Source organism: Pseudophryne corroboree, chromosome 11, assembly GCF_028390025.1.
Source record: "Pseudophryne corroboree isolate aPseCor3 chromosome 11, aPseCor3.hap2, whole genome shotgun sequence".
Taxonomy (NCBI): domain Eukaryota; kingdom Metazoa; phylum Chordata; class Amphibia; order Anura; family Myobatrachidae; genus Pseudophryne; species Pseudophryne corroboree.
In genome coordinates, this window is record NC_086454.1 from 146,546,027 (window position 1) to 146,563,516 (window position 17,490).

Consider the following 17,490-nt stretch of genomic DNA (forward strand, 5'->3'; position numbering starts at 1 on the left):
TAGGAGTGGCACTGCAGTGTCACGCAGGATGGCCCTTCAAAAAAATACTCCCCAAACAGCACATGATGCAAAGAAAAAAAGAGGCACAATGAGGTAGCTGTGTGACTAAGCTAAGCGACCCAAGTGGCCGACACGAACATCTGGCCCATCTAGGAGTGGCACTGCAGTGTCACGCAGGATGGCCCTTCAAAAAAATACTCCCCAAACAGCACATGATGCAAAGAAAAAAAGAGGCGCAATGAGGTAGCTGTGTGACTAAGATAAGCGACCCAAGTGGCCGACACAAACATCTGGCCCATCTAGGAGTGGCACTGCAGTGTCACGCAGGATGGCCCTTCAAAAAAATACTCCCCAAACAGCACATGATGCAAAGAAAAATGAAAGAAAAAAGAGGAGCAAGATGGAATTGTCCTTTGGCCCTCCCACCCACCCTTATGTTGTATAAACAGGACATGCACACTTTAACTAACCCATCATTTCAGTGACAGGGTCTGCCACACGACTGTGACTGAAATGACTGGTTGGTTTGGGCCCCCACCAAAAAAGAAGCAATCAATCTCTCCTTGCACAAACTGGCTCTACAGAGGCAAAATGTCCACCTCCTCCTCATCGTCCGATTCATCACCCCTTTCACTGTGTACACCCCCCTCCTCACAGATTATTAATTCGTCCCCACTGGAATCCACCATCTCAGGTCCCCGTGTACTTTCTGGAGGCAATTGCTGCTGGTGAATGTCTCCACGGAGGAATTGATTATAATTCATTTTAATGAACATCATCTTCTCCACATTTTCTGGAAGTAACCTCGTACGCCGATTGCTGACAAGGTGAGCGGCTGCACTAAACACTCTTTCGGAGTACACACTGGAGGGAGGGCAACTTAGGTAGAATAAAGCCAGTTTCTGCAAGGGCCTCCAAATTGCCTCTTTTTCCTGCCAGTATACGTACGGACTGTCTGACGTGCCTACTTGGATGCCGTCACTCATATAATCCTCCACCATTCTTTCAATGGTGAGAGAATCATATGCAGTGACAGTAGACGACATGTCAGTAATCGTTGGCAGGTCCTTCAGTCCGGACCAGATGTCAGCACTCGCTCCAGACTGCCCTGCATCACCGCCAGCGGGTGGACTCGGAATTCTTAGCCTTTTCCTCGCACCCCCAGTTGCAGGAGAATGTGAAGGAGGAGCTGTTGACGGGTCACGTTCCGCTTGACTTGACAATTTTCTCACCAGCAGGTCTTTGAACCCCTGCAGACTTGTGTCTGCCGGAAAGAGAGATACAACGTAGGTTTTAAATCTAGGATCGAGCACGGTGGCCAAAATGTAGTGCTCTGATTTCAACAGATTGACCACCCGTGAATCCTGGTTAAGCGAATGAAGGGCTCCATCCACAAGTCCCACATGCCTAGCGGAATCGCTCTGTTTTAGCTCCTCCTTCAATGTCTCCAGCTTCTTCTGCAAAAGCCTGATGAGGTGAATGACCTGACTCAGGCTGGCAGTGTCTGAACTGACTTCACGTGTGGCAAGTTCAAAGGGTTGCCGAACCTTGCACAACGTTGAAATCATTCTCCACTGCGCTTGAGACAGGTGCATTCCACCTCCTTTGCCTATATCGTGGCCAGATGTATAGGCTTGAATGGCCTTTTACTGCTCCTCCATCCTCTAAAGCATATAGAGGGTTGAATTCCACCTCGTTACCACCTCTTGCTTCAGATGATGGCAGGGCAGGTTCAGGTATTTTTGGTGGTGCTCCAGTCTTCTGTACGCGGTGCCTGAACGCCGAAAGTGGCCCACAATTCTTCGGGCCACCGACAGCATCTCTTGCACGCCCCTGTCGTTTTTTAAATAATTCTGCACAACCAAATTCAAGGTATGTGCAAAACATGGGACGTGCTGGAATTTGCCCAGATGTAATGCACGCACAATATTGCTGGCGTTGTCCGATGTCACAAATCCCCAGGAGAGTCCAATTGGGGTAAGCCATTCTGCGATGATCTTCCTCAGTTGCCGTAAGAGGTTTTCAGCTGTGTGAGTATTCTGGAAAGCGGTGATACAAAGCGTAGCCTGCCTAGGAACGAGTTGGCATTTGCGAGATGCTGCTACTGGTGCCGCCGCTGCTGTTCTTGCAGCGGGAGGCAATACATCTACCCAGTGGGCTGTCACAGTCATATAGTCCTGAGTCTGCCCTGCTCCACTTGTCCACATGTCCGTGGTTAAGTGGACATTGGGTACAACTGCATTTTTTAGGACACTGGTGAGTCTTTTTCTGAGGTCTTTGTACATTTTCGGTATCGCCTGCCTAGAGAAATGGAACCTAGATGGTATTTGGTACCGGGGACACAGTACCTCAATCAAGTCTATAGTTGGCTCTGAATTAACGATGGATACCGGAACCACGTTTCTCACCGCCCAGGCTGCCAAGGCCTCAGTTATCCGCTTTGCAGCAGGATGACTGCTGTGATATTTCATCTTCCTCGCAACGGACTGTTGTACAGTCAATTGCTTACTGGAAGTAGTACAAGTGGTCTTCCGACTTCCCCTCTGGGATGACGATCGACTCCCAGCAGCAACAACAGCAGCGCCAGCAGCAGTAGGCGTTACACTCAAGGATGCATCGGAGGAATCCCAGGCAGGAGAGGACTCGTCAGACTTGCCAGTGACATGGCCTGCAAGACTATTGGCTTTTCTGGGTAAGGAGGAAATTGGTGAGTTGGTGGTGTGGTTTGCAGGAGCTTGGTTACAAGAGGAAGGGATTTACTGGTCAGTGGACTGCTTCCGCTGTCGCCCAAAGTTTTTGAACTTGTCACTGACTTATGATGAATGCGCTGCAGGTGACGTATAAGGGAGGATGTTCCGAGGTGGTTAACGTCCTTACCCCTACTTATTACAGCTTGACAAAGGCAACACACGGCTTGACACCTGTTGTCCGCATTTGTGTTGAAATAATTCCACACCGAAGAACTGATTTTTTTTGTATTTTGACCAGGCATGTCAATGGCCATATTCCTCCCACGGACAACAGGCGTCTCCCCGGGTGCCTGACTTAAACAAACCACCTCACCATCAGAATCCTCCTTGTCAATGTCCTCCCCAGCGCCAGCAACACCCATATCCTCATCCTGGTGTACTTCAACACTGACATCTTCAATTTGACTATCAGGAACAGGACTGCGGGTGCTCCTTCCAGCACTTGCAGGGGGCGTGCAAATGGTGGAAGGCGCAAGCTCTTCCCGTCCAGTGTTGGGAAGGTCAGGCATCGCAACCGACACAATTGGACTCTCCTTGGGGATTTGTGATTTCGAAAAACGCACAGTTCTTTGCTGTGCTTTTGCCAGCTTAAGTCTTCTTTTTTCTAGCGAGAGGATGAGTGCTTCCATCCTCATGTGAAGCTGAACCACTAGCCATGAACATAGGCCAGGGCCTCAGCCGTTCCTTGCCACTCCGTGTCGTAAATGGCATATTGGCAAGTTTACGCTTCTCCTCAGACGCTTTTAATTTTGATTTTTGGGTCATTTTACTGATCTTTTGTGTTTTGGATTTTACATGCTCTGTACTATGACATTGGGCATCGGCCTTGGCAGACGACGTTGATGGCATTTCATCGTCTCGGCCATGACTAGTGGCAGCAGCTTCAGCACGAGGTGGAAGTGGATCTTGATCTTTCCCTATTTTTTTAACCTCCACATTTTTGTTCTCCATATTTTAATGCGCACAACTAAAAGGCACCACAGGTATACAATGTAGATGGATGGATAGTATACTTATGGACGACGAGTGACGACACAGAGGTAGGTACAGCAGTGGCCTACCGTACTGCTATATACAGTATAATGGACCTGGTGGACACTGTCAGCAGACTGCTAAACTAGTACTACTAGTATAAAGAAAAAAAGCCACCACAGGTATACAATGTAGATGGATGGATAGTATACTTATGGACGACAAGTGACGACACAGAGGTAGGTACAGCAGTGGCCTACCGTACTGCTATATACAGTATAATAAATGGACCTGGTGGACACTGTCAGCAAACTGCTAAACTAGTATAAAGAAAAAAAGCCACCACAGGTATACAATGTAGATGGATGGATAGTATACTTATGGACGACGAGTGACGACACAGAGGTAGGTACAGCAGTGGCCTACCGTACTGCTATATACAGTATAATAAATGGACCTGGTGGACACTGTCAGCAAACTGCTGAACTAGTATAAAGAAAAAAAGCCACCACAGGTATACAATGTAGATGGATGGATAGTATACTTATGGACGACGAGTGACGACACAGAGGTAGGTACAGCAGTGGCCTACCGTACTGCTATATACAGTATAATAAATGGACCTGGTGGACACTGTCAGCAAACTGCTAAACTAGTATAAAGAAAAAAAGCCACCACAGGTATACAATGTAGATAGATGGATAGTATACTTATGGACGACGAGTGACGACACAGAGGTAGGTACAGCAGTGGCCTACCGTACTGCTATATACAGTATAATAAATGGACCTGGTGGACACTGTCAGCAAACTGCTGAACTAGTATAAAGAAAAAAAGCCACCACAGGTATACAATGTAGATGGATGGATAGTATACTTATGGACGACAAGTGACGACACAGAGGTAGGTACAGCAGTGGCCTACCGTACTGCTATATACAGTATAATGGACCTGGTGGACACTGTCAGCAGACTGCTAAACTAGTACTACTAGTATAAAGAAAAAAAGCCACCACAGGTATACAATGTAGATGGATGGATAGTATACTTATGGACGACGAGTGACGACACAGAGGTAGGTACAGCAGTGGCCTACCGTACTGCTATATACAGTATAATAAATGGACCTGGTGGACACTGTCAGCAAACTGCTAAACTAGTATAAAGAAAAAAAGCCACCACAGGTATACAATGTAGATAGATGGATAGTATACTTATGGACGACGAGTGACGACACAGAGGTAGGTACAGCAGTGGCCTACCGTACTGCTATATACAGTATAATGGACCTGGTGGACACTGTCAGCAGACTGCGTTTATAGTATAAAAAAAAAAGACACCACAGGTATACAATGTAGATGGATGGATACTTAGTATACTTATGGACGACGAGTGACGACATAGAGGTAGGTACAGCAGTGGCCTACCGTACTGCTATATACAGTATAATGGACCTGGTGGACACTGTCAGCAGACTGCTAAACTAGTACTACTAGTATAAAGAAAAAAAGCCACCACAGGTATACAATGTAGATGGATGGATAGTATACTTATGGACGACGAGTGACGACACAGAGGTAGGTACAGCAGTGGCCTACCGTACTGCTATATACAGTATAATAAATGGACCTGGTGGACACTGTCAGCAAACTGCTAAACTAGTATAAAGAAAAAAAGCCACCACAGGTATACAATGTAGATAGATGGATAGTATACTTATGGACGACGAGTGACGACACAGAGGTAGGTACAGCAGTGGCCTACCGTACTGCTATATACAGTATAATGGACCTGGTGGACACTGTCAGCAGACTGCGTTTATAGTATAAAAAAAAAAGACACCACAGGTATACAATGTAGATGGATGGATACTTAGTATACTTATGGACGACGAGTGACGACACAGAGGTAGGTACAGCAGTGGCCTACCGTACTGCTATATACAGTATAATGGACCTGGTGGACACTGTCAGCAGACTGCTAAACTAGTACTACTAGTATAAAGAAAAAAAGCCACCACAGGTATACAATGTAGATAGATGGATAGTATACTTATGGACGACGAGTGACGACACAGAGGTAGGTACAGCAGTGGCCTACCGTACTGCTATATACAGTATAATAAATGGACCTGGTGGACACTGTCAGCAAACTGCTAAACTAGTATAAAGAAAAAAAGCCACCACAGGTATACAATGTAGATAGATGGATAGTATACTTATGGACGACGAGTGACGACACAGAGGTAGGTACAGCAGTGGCCTACCGTACTGCTATATACAGTATAATGGACCTGGTGGACACTGTCAGCAGACTGCGTTTATAGTATAAAAAAAAAAGACACCACAGGTATACAATGTAGATGGATGGATACTTAGTATACTTATGGACGACGAGTGACGACACAGAGGTAGGTACAGCAGTGGCCTACCGTACTGCTATATACAGTATAATGGACCTGGTGGACACTGTCAGCAGACTGCTAAACTAGTACTACTAGTATAAAGAAAAAAAGCCACCACAGGTATACAATGTAGATGGATGGATAGTATACTTATGGACGACGAGTGACGACACAGAGGTAGGTACAGCAGTGGCCTACCGTACTGCTATATACAGTATAATAAATGGACCTGGTGGACACTGTCAGCAAACTGCTAAACTAGTATAAAGAAAAAAAGCCACCACAGGTATACAATGTAGATAGATGGATAGTATACTTATGGACGACGAGTGACGACACAGAGGTAGGTACAGCAGTGGCCTACCGTACTGCTATATACAGTATAATAAATGGACCTGGTGGACACTGTCAGCAAACTGCTGAACTAGTATAAAGAAAAAAAGCCACCACAGGTATACAATGTAGATGGATGGATAGTATACTTATGGACGACAAGTGACGACACAGAGGTAGGTACAGCAGTGGCCTACCGTACTGCTATATACAGTATAATGGACCTGGTGGACACTGTCAGCAGACTGCTAAACTAGTACTACTAGTATAAAGAAAAAAAGCCACCACAGGTATACAATGTAGATGGATGGATAGTATACTTATGGACGACAAGTGACGACACAGAGGTAGGTACAGCAGTGGCCTACCGTACTGCTATATACAGTATAATGGACCTGGTGGACACTGTCAGCAGACTGCGTTTATAGTATAAAAAAAAAAGACACCACAGGTATACAATGTAGATGGATGGATACTTAGTATACTTATGGACGACGAGTGACGACATAGAGGTAGGTACAGCAGTGGCCTACCGTACTGCTATATACAGTATAATGGACCTGGTGGACACTGTCAGCAGACTGCTAAACTAGTACTACTAGTATAAAAAAAAGCCACCACAGGTATACAATGTAGATAGATGGTAGTATACTTATGGACGACGAGTGACGACACAGAGGTAGGTACAGCAGTGGCCTACCGTACTGCTATATACAGTATAATGGACCTGGTGGACACTGTCAGCAGACTGCGTTTATAGTATAAAAAAAAAGACACCACAGGTATACAATGTAGATGGATGGATACTTAGTATACTTATGGACGACGAGTGACGACACAGAGGTAGGTACAGCAGTGGCCTACCGTACTGCTATATACAGTATAATGGACCTGGTGGACACTGTCAGCAGACTGCGTTTATAGTATAAAAAAAAAAAAGACACCACAGGTATACAATGTAGATGGATGGATAGTTTACTTATGGACGACGAGTGACGACACAGAGGTAGGTACAGCAGTGGCCTACCGTACTGCTATATACAGTATAATGGACCTGGTGGACACTGTCAGCAGACTGCGTTTATAGTATAAAAAAAAAAGACACCACAGGTATACAATGTAGATGGATGGATACTTAGTATACTTATGGACGACGAGTGACGACACAGAGGTAGGTACAGCAGTGGCCTACCGTACTGCTATATACAGTATAATAGACCTGGTGGACACTGTCAGCAGACTGCGTTTATAGTATTAAAAAAAAAAGACACCACAGGTATACAATGTAGATGGATGGATACTTAGTATACTTATGGACGACGAGTGATGACACAGAGGTAGGTACAGCAGTGGCCTACCGTACTGCTATACAGTATAATGGACCTGGTGGACACTGTCAGCAGACTGCTAAACTAGTACTACTAGTATAAAGAAAAAAAGCCACCACAGGTATACAATGTAGATGGATGGATAGTATACTTATGGACGACGAGTGACGACACAGAGGTAGGTACAGCAGTGGCCTACCGTACTGCTATATACAGTATAATAAATGGACCTGGTGGACACTGTCAGCAAACTGCTAAACTAGTATAAAGAAAAAAAGCCACCACAGGTATACAATGTAGATAGATGGATAGTATACTTATGGACGACGAGTGACGACACAGAGGTAGGTACAGCAGTGGCCTACCGTACTGCTATATACAGTATAATGGACCTGGTGGACACTGTCAGCAGACTGCGTTTATAGTATAAAAAAAAAAGACACCACAGGTATACAATGTAGATGGATGGATACTTAGTATACTTATGGACGACGAGTGACGACACAGAGGTAGGTACAGCAGTGGCCTACCGTACTGCTATATACAGTATAATGGACCTGGTGGACACTGTCAGCAGACTGCTAAACTAGTACTACTAGTATAAAAAAAAAGCCACCACAGGTATACAATGTAGATAGATGGTAGTATACTTATGGACGACGAGTGACGACACAGAGGTAGGTACAGCAGTGGCCTACCGTACTGCTATATACAGTATAATGGACCTGGTGGACACTGTCAGCAGACTGCGTTTATAGTATAAAAAAAAAAAGACACCACAGGTATACAATGTAGATGGATGGATACTTAGTATACTTATGGACGACGAGTGACGACACAGAGGTAGGTACAGCAGTGGCCTACCGTACTGCTATATACAGTATAATGGACCTGGTGGACACTGTCAGCAGACTGCGTTTATAGTATAAAGAAAAAAAGACACCACAGGTATACAATGTAGATGGATGGATACTTAGTATACTTATGGACGACGAGTGACGACACAGAGGTAGGTACAGCAGTGGCCTACCGTACTGCTATATGCAGTATAATGGACCTGGTGGACACTGTCAGCAGACTGCGTTTATAGTATAAAAAAAAAAGACACCACAGGTATACAATGTAGATGGATGGATAGTATACTTATGGACGACGAGTGACGACACAGAGGTAGGTACAGCAGTGGCCTACCGTACTGCTATATACAGTATAATGGACCTGGTGGACACTGTCAGCAGACTGCGCTTATAGTATAAAAAAAAAAGACACCACAGGTATACAATGTAGATGGATGGATACTTAGTATACTTATGGACGACGAGTGACGACACAGAGGTAGGTACAGCAGTGGCCTACCGTACTGCTATATACAGTATAATGGACCTGGTGGACACTGTCAGCAGACTGCGTTTATAGTATAAAGAAAAAAAGACACCACAGGTATACAATGTAGATGGATGGATACTTAGTATACTTATGGACGACGAGTGACGACACAGAGGTAGGTACAGCAGTGGCCTACCGTACTGCTATATACAGTATAATGGACCTGGTGGACACTGTCAGCAGACTGCGTTTATAGTATAAAGAAAAAAAGACACCACAGGTATACAATGTAGATGGATGGATAGTATACTTATGGACGACGAGTGACGACACAGAGGTAGGTACAGCAGTGGCCTACCGTACTGCTATATACAGTATAATGGACCTGGTGGACACTGTCAGCAGACTGCCTTTATAGTATAAAAAAAAAAAGACACCACAGGAGTGTTTTTCAGGCAGACAAACGTATACTGGTGGTCACTGTCAGCAAAACTGTGCACTGTACTCCTGCTATAGCTGCTCCCCAGTCCCCACAATTAAGCAGTGTGAGCACTCATCACAGATATATCATGCAGCACACTGAGCACAGATATGGTATGGAGCATTTTTTTCAGGCAGAGAACGGATAAAAAACTGGTGGTCACTATTAGCAAAACTCTGCACTGTACTCCTCCTAACAGCTGCTCCCCAATCATCCCCACAATAAGCTAAGCAATCAGATCAACTGTGTAACTATATAAACGGAGAGGACGCCAGCCACGTCCTCTCCCTATCAATCTCAATGCACATGTGAAAATGGCGGCGACGCGCGACTGCTTATATAGAATCCGAATCTCGCGAGAATCCGACAGCAGGATGATGACGTTCGGGCGCGCTCGGGTTAACCGAGCCATACGGGAGAATCCGAGTATGGCTCGGACCCGTCTAAAAAGGGTGAAGTTCGGGGGGGTTCGGTTTCTCGGAAACCGAACCCGCTCATCACTATTCTTAACCCTCTTGTATGCTATATGAAGTTTATGAAGTTGACCTATTTGGGGGCAGGCATCTGTATTAATCAGCGGACAAAACTCTGATGCATGGTTGATAATAAACTGATCTGCAGTATTGTGTTTGAAGACCAATGTTATTTTTCTGTCTATAAAATGTCTGTGTTGAAATTCATTGTATGACTCAGTGCTCTCCTCTCACAGAAATCTCATTCTGCTTATTCATGACCTCTGGTTAAAAATGTTTCTAGCACATCCTCATCTAAATGACTTTATGTGGCCCTCAGAAATTGCGGTATGGCAATACAGTCATCCGTGGGCATGGATGGAAGCACTTTGCATGTAATAAGTTGTTTCTGTCCTTATTCTCGCTTTTTTGAACCATGGTAAAAGATAGCAATTGCACTCTTACCGACAGCCCGGGGATGTACTAATAAATGCATCAGTGCCGTTTCTGCACACATATATCCACAGGCAGGTCCGAGTTCAGCTGCTATCTTGTACCATCTACTATTGTAAAGTTTTGTATGTAATTAATCTATTAAAATTATATTGATAAAAGGTCCATGTGAGGCCAAAATATAGATCAAACGTAAGTTAACCACTGTGCCATTGCATTGGTGCAGGACCTGGTATGGGTCTGAAATACTGAATTCCTATTTGTTTGTGGTTTAACGTACAGTTTACTTGGGTAGAATAACAAATAAAAGTTAATCAGCTATTGAGGTTACATTTGGCCCTGGCATATGGCCAGGGGCGGATTGGGAACAAAAAGCGGCCCTGGAAAAATGTGTACTAGTGGCCCCACATGGGCAGCACCAGAGGTGTAAGGTCTAGCCATGGGCCATGGCAGCAGCACCCTCCCCCCAAGACTTTCCAGATAGTGGGCATGTCCAGCATCAAGGGGGAAGTTAAAAGGAAATAAAATAAAATATTATGAGCACATTATATGATACACCTTTAGAATTTAGGAAACTATATAATTATTTAGAAATATATATTTTCTTGCTTATTACACCAACCGTATCCCAGTCACTATTCACTCAATCTTATATGTCAGCCAAGCAGGCAGACAGAGCATACACTAGATCATCTGCAATCACAGGCTAAGTGGCAAAGTCATTTTCATATATGCAAATTATTTAGCATCTTATTCATTATGTCTATAAAAAGGACCATATGTCATAAAAAAAAACAGGCCCCGCAGGTGCGTCGGCCCACCGGGGATCTTCCCTGTAAACCCTATGCCCAATCCGCCTCTGCATATGGCAGTGACCAGTTAATGCAGTGGCCACACTTCTTGTTTCCAGTGCACTGGAAACGCAACACCAGCCAATCTTCAAACACTCACACTGGAGTTGGCCAGGCCCAGCATCCCTGCGTCTCATTTCCAGGATGTACTTACGACAAATAGGGGAGCAACTTGCTACTGACTACATGTATTTCCTGCACAGGTCCATAACTAGGGGTGTGTGAGCATTGCTGTCTGTCACACAGAGTGCAGTGCTCTGGGGACTGCATTGTCACTGCCCCACACCCTTTGCTTCTGTCTAGCAGGGTGCCTGGAGCAGCATTCTGCAGCCAGTATTGCTGATGCAGTGCTGCCTGAAGCACCCCAGGACCCTCCAGACAGTCACCCAGGCAGTCTGCGCTGCCGCTCTTAGCATCCTCAGGACACACCAGGCAGGCACCTTGCAGAATGCACAGCCGCTTGGCGCCTCCTCAGGACACTCTAGGCAGGCACCCTGCAGTCTGTACAACTGCTCGGAGCATCCTTAAGACACACCAGGTGGGCACCCTGCAGTCTGTGCAACCACCCTGGGCATCTTCAGGATGCTACAAGCAGGGCTGCACTTCCAGGTGCCACTCTGTAGGATGTCATGATGTCATGCACTTGGGTGGTACAGCATCGGGTGCTGTGGAGCTCTGCTATGCCGCTGTACCTGTGTGGCATATAGCAATATGCTGCACAACAGCGACTTTATTTGTTGTATATTCACCAATATGCAGCCATAGCTAAGATTTTTTTTATAACCACTTATCACAGTGATAGAAAATTGGGGCAATTTATTAATAAAATGTGACTGGAGCAGCCTAGTGGTACAGCCCAGCAATGCTTAGTGACCACTCTGCCAGTCAGTCCTGCGTGCAAATGCACATGTGTGATGCAGTTTTCTCATTTCACATGTGTACAGTGTAACTAGAAAAGGTCAAATCATTGTTTGGCCTCACTGATGAGCCACTCACCCGTAGCTGTGCACACCAGCAACATTGTCAGGCAATAATTAGTGATAGTACGGACTGTGTGCAGAATATTATAAAGTCTCCAGATACTGAGATACACATAGGTGGTCATTCCGAGTTGTTCGCTCGCTAGCTACTTGTAGCAGAAATGCAAACGCAAAGCCGCCGCCCTCTGGGAGTGTATCTTAGCATAGCAGAATTGCTAACGAAAGATTAGCAATTCTGCTATTAAGTATTTCCTTGCAGTTTCTGAGTAGCTCCAGACCTACTCCTACATTGCGATCACCTCAGTCCGTTTAGTTCCTGGTTTGACGTCACAAACACGCCCAGCGTCCGTCCAGCCACTCCCCCGTTTCTCCAGCCACTCCTGCGTTTTCTGCTGGCCCGTCTACGTTTTTAGCACACTCCCGGAAAACGCTCAGTTACCACCCAGAAACACCCACTTCCTGTCAATCATTCTCCGATCAACAGAGCGACTGAAAAGCTTTGTTCGCCCGTGAGTAAAATAGCAGTTTTGTGTAAAATTACTTAGCGCGTGCGCCCTGCGATGCATACGCATGCGCAGAACTGACGGATTTTAGCCTATTAGCAATTCTGCTAATAATAGCAACGAGCGAACAACTCGGAATGACCACCATAAATCTAAAAAAAAAAAAAAAAGCCCAGCTGTAGCCCCAACAGTAGATTAAGTCTGAATATCCTTTTCTCCCAGACACAAGCCCAAGTAATGAAATGCGTCAGCATGGAACATGACTACCAGGCATGAAGAGAGGAAGGGCTAAGAGGAAGGCAGCCTCAGCAGGGCCGTTGTATGTGTGTGACAATCCTTTGATCCCAGTGATGCTGGAATGTAACCTGTGATGTTAGTGTATTAGAATGCTTAATATTTGTAGACACTCCCTTACTAACATGTGTAAGCCTGAATCTTCAGTGATGGTCCCTAGGACCAGGGGGATGCTGGGAAGTGGGTGGTCCAGTGTGCATTGTGTCTGGAGTTGGTGATGGAATAAACAGCACAGCAGTGAACTCACATGTCTCTGTGTCCTGATGACTGGATTTACAAACATATGAACAAAACATAACCAACCTCTTCATTTTGCACAGAGTGACTACCTATGAGTTTGACCACTGAATTTTGCCAGAGGAATCAGCTTTTGTATAGGCTCCTTAATATACAAGGGAATATTGGGAGATATCTTAAAACTATAGATCATTTCTCTTTCTTATGCAATTTACCTCTCAGCTACACACCCGTGAGAGTGCATTTTGTGATCTAATGTGTAACTTATCAGATTCTCTAGACACCTCATGAATGGTTGGGCAATGCATCAGTGAGGTCACAAGCTTATAGCAAACCAATAAGCTGCATGCAGGTTCAGCCAACAAAATAGCTGTTTCCACTGTGTGCTGGTGAAGAATACCCTTTACTTTATAAATTCACAGAACTATTGAAGACATTGAAAACATAAGTTTTATACTGTATACTCAGCTTTGCAAGTTTTGTGAATGAAATATATTATTATTTTAAGCAATGTGCTACTGCCCACTGCACGGATTCAGTATGGAATCCCGGCAGCAAGCATAGTTTTGGGGCCAATGACGGGCTTTGTTCGCCACATTATTCTATTCACTCCATCGCCCGAGTGGGAATACCGAGCTTCTGTTAGGATTCCGGCCATCAGCATTTATACGCATGTCGGGATTCTGGCATCGGGATCCTGAACGCCGAGATTCTGACAGGCAGTATATTGACAGCATCCCCACTGCACCCTACACAGAACTGCCATTTAAAACCTAGCAAAGCAAATGTTAGCAGGGGTTCTGCAAGTTATCAGGGCTCCATGGGGGACATTTACTAAACAGTGATAAGAGCAGAGAAGTGAGCCAATGGGGAAGTGCCCATAGCAACCAATCAGCACTGAAGTAACATCTATAATTTGCATACTATAAAATTATATAGAGCTGCTGATTGGTTGATGGGGCAATTTCTCCACTTGCTCACTTCTCCGCTCTTATCACTGCTTAGTAAATGTCCCCCTATGTCTCTTATGTGGGTGTTTGCCATTTCAGATCACCCTTAGCTTTTTTCCATTGAAATCACGCCCTCTGTCCCTGTGTTCTCTACGGTTCCCTATTACGTACCCATGTTCCTCTCAGTCTTCTATAGCAGTCTCTTTGTTCTTGCACTGTTGGCCTTTGTTTTCCTGAGCGTTAATCTGCCATTTTTATTCTTCCATAATACAATTCTGGCTATGGTTATAATACATGCTTGAAACTGTCTATTTTTATGACTAACCTATTTTTTATTTGTCACTTGTTTTCTGCATGGATGATCTTATGTTCTCTCTGATGGGTGACTGTCTGATGCAGAGTTTTCTGTCTGTATCTCTCCTCGGAGTAATGGGTCAGTGACTGTCTCAGATTAATGGGTAAACAAATCAATAAGTGGTTTTAAGCTCAGCTCTTAATGAAATGATTAGGGCGGTGCATTCCTCGTTCATTCTGTCTAATGCCTCCTGTTTGGGGTAAATAATCACATAATTAAGGTTTGTGTAGCATTGACTTTACTGATATGACAGAAAAAGTGTGAATGAGACATGAGAGAGAGGACAGACGTCTGTGCAGTTTCAGTCTCCACATAAAACGTTACAGTTTACAGGACATGTCCGTCGGGTCTGAAAAAGAAGCAAGAAAAACACTGTAATAACGTAATTTCTCTCATAATGAAATCAAGTCACAGTCCAATTATTTTTCCTTAAAGGCATCAATCTGCAATGATAAAATGAATCTACATTAATGTAATAGGCCATGGGATGTACCTATCTAAGTAGGAGAACTTGCAGGAAGATTTGACACATTTTTGCTATAATTTGTAGCAATCCATGTGATGCAGTGGGCAATTATACACATGGGAAGGGGTCAGGTAATTCTATTGTACAGTCACAAAACTTCAGAGCAATATTAGTGTGCCTAGTTGGCTACAGTTATCTGTCACTTTTACTTATTATATGAAGTGGACTATAAGATTTTATTTCTTAAAGGGCATGTGCACAATTGTGACAGCTTTTCCTCATGTTACATGTCATTAGTCTGTGCATTCTGGAATTGTCCGCATCATAACAATTGTCTGCATCCATGACTGTGGTCCTAATTCAGACCTGATCGTAGCAGCAACTTTGTTAACAGATGGGCAAAACCATGTGCACTGCAGGAGAAGGGGGGGGGGGGGGGGGGCAGATATAACATGAGCAGAGAGAGATTTGAGTGGGGTGTGTTAAAACTGAAATCTAAATTCCAGTGTAAACACAAAGCAGACAGTATTTACCCTGCACAGAAACAAAATAACCCACCCAAATCTATCTCTCTCTGCAAATGTTATAATTGCACCACTAGCAGTGCACATGGGGGGTAATTCCAAGTTGATCGCAGCAGGATTTTTGATAGCAATTGGGCAAAACCATGTGCACTGCAGGGGAGGCAGATATAACATGTGCAGAGAGAGTTAGATTTGGGTGGGTTATTATATTTCTGTGCAGGGTAATACTGGCTGCTTTATTTTTACACTGCAAATTAGATTGCAGATTGAACACACCCCACCCAAATCTAACTCTCTCTGCACATGTTATATCTACCTCCCCTGCAGTGCACATGGTTTTGCCCAATTGCTAACAAAAATCCTGCTACGATCAACTTGGAATTACCCCCCATGGTTTTGCCCAACTGCTAACAAATTTGCTGCTGCGATCAACTCTGAATTACCTCCTGTGCCCAAAGCTCAAAGGGGTACATCTAATATTCACATACAGTGCACAAGGTGATTGGGTATTATCTCCTATATATTTGCCCAAGTCTGTGACTCTGTGCCCGTAACGCTGGGCGGAGTCACAGGCACAGATCTGGCCAGGAACAGTCCCCTCCCTCTCTCCAACCAGTCCCCTGTCTCCCTTCTCCCCGTACACTCTCTCTGGTGACAGAGCAGCCGCTGACTGTGAGCGGAACTCACACTACCCGCCTCACAGACTAGCGGCTGCTGCAGAGTTCAGGGGGACATGCTGAGCACTGGCAGCTGCTCTCGCTCCCTCTCCCACCCGCGGCATCCACCCGTCACTTACCCGCGGTCGCGGGTGAAAAGGGGGCGTGGCATCGCGGAAGGGGGCGTGGCTTCACGTCCCGACCCCCCGTTTTCTGCACAACTCGCCCCCCCTCCCACCCGCGGCAACCACCCGCATCTGCCCTCCACCCGCGGCATCCACCCGTCACTTACCCGCGGTCGCGGGTGAAAAGGGGGGCGTGGCTTCGCGGAAGGGGGCGTGGCTTCGCATCCCGACCCCCGTTTTCGCCACAACTCGCCCCCCCTCCCACCCGCGGCATCCACCCGTCGCTTACCCGCGGTCGCGGGTGAAAAGGGGGCGTGGCTTCGTGGAAGGGGCGTGGCTCCGCGTCCCGACCCCCATTTTCGGCACATTGTGGGTCGGCCCATACGGCCTTCACCCGGACACTGCTGAATCTGCAGTGCTGGCTTCTGGACTGTGACAGGAGTCGGCACTTTGGTGTCAGTGTCACCCCTCAGAGGGTAACACCCGGGTGCGGGCCGCACCCCCCGCACCCACGTTGTGGCGCGACTGCTCCCGCCACCACCCGTAGCACAAACACCCGCCGCATCCACCCACCACCCGCGGCACTCCCGTCCCCTCCCCCACCCAGAGCACAAACACCCGCGCCACCCACCCGCGGAACTCCCGCCCCCTCCCCCACCCGTAGCACCAACACCCGAGGCAACCAACCGCATTCGCCCCCCACCCGCGGCACTCCCACCCGCAGCACCAACACCCGCGCCACCTACCCGCGACACCCACCGCATCCACCCACCACCCGTGGCACTCCACCCCCTCCCCCACCCGCAGCACCAACACCCGCACCACCCGTGCCACTCTGCCCCCTCCCCCACCCACACCACCAACACCCGCTGGCCCCCCCTGCGGCACCCAACGCATCCCCCACATCCGCTCCCACCCGCGGCACTCACGCCCCCACCCGTAGCTCCCACACCTGCAGCACCCCCCGCCCCTCCCCCACCCGCTGCAATCCTGCCCCTCCCCCATACCCACCTCTCCCCCCTGCTGCACCCTTCACCCAACCCGCACCACC

The 17,490-nt window shown here is 46.4% G+C and overlaps 1 protein-coding gene and 1 long non-coding RNA gene across 4 annotated transcripts in view; one reads left to right on the forward strand and one right to left on the reverse strand.

Annotated features, from left to right (window-relative positions):
• The window catches only part of LOC134969171 (uncharacterized), a 99,054-nt gene that overhangs the window by 30,232 nt on the left and 51,332 nt on the right, over positions 1-17,490 (forward strand). The window lies entirely within an intron of this gene.
• The window catches only part of LOC134969168 (ADP-ribose glycohydrolase MACROD2-like), a 260,404-nt gene continuing 257,803 nt past the window's right edge, over positions 14,890-17,490 (reverse strand). For all 3 annotated transcript variants that reach the window (XM_063944935.1, XM_063944936.1, XM_063944937.1), the window contains one exon: positions 14,890-15,017. In XM_063944935.1, coding sequence (XP_063801005.1) covers positions 14,989-15,017 — 29 coding nt within the window. In that variant the 3' untranslated portion in view covers positions 14,890-14,988. The remainder of the gene's footprint in view (positions 15,018-17,490) is intronic.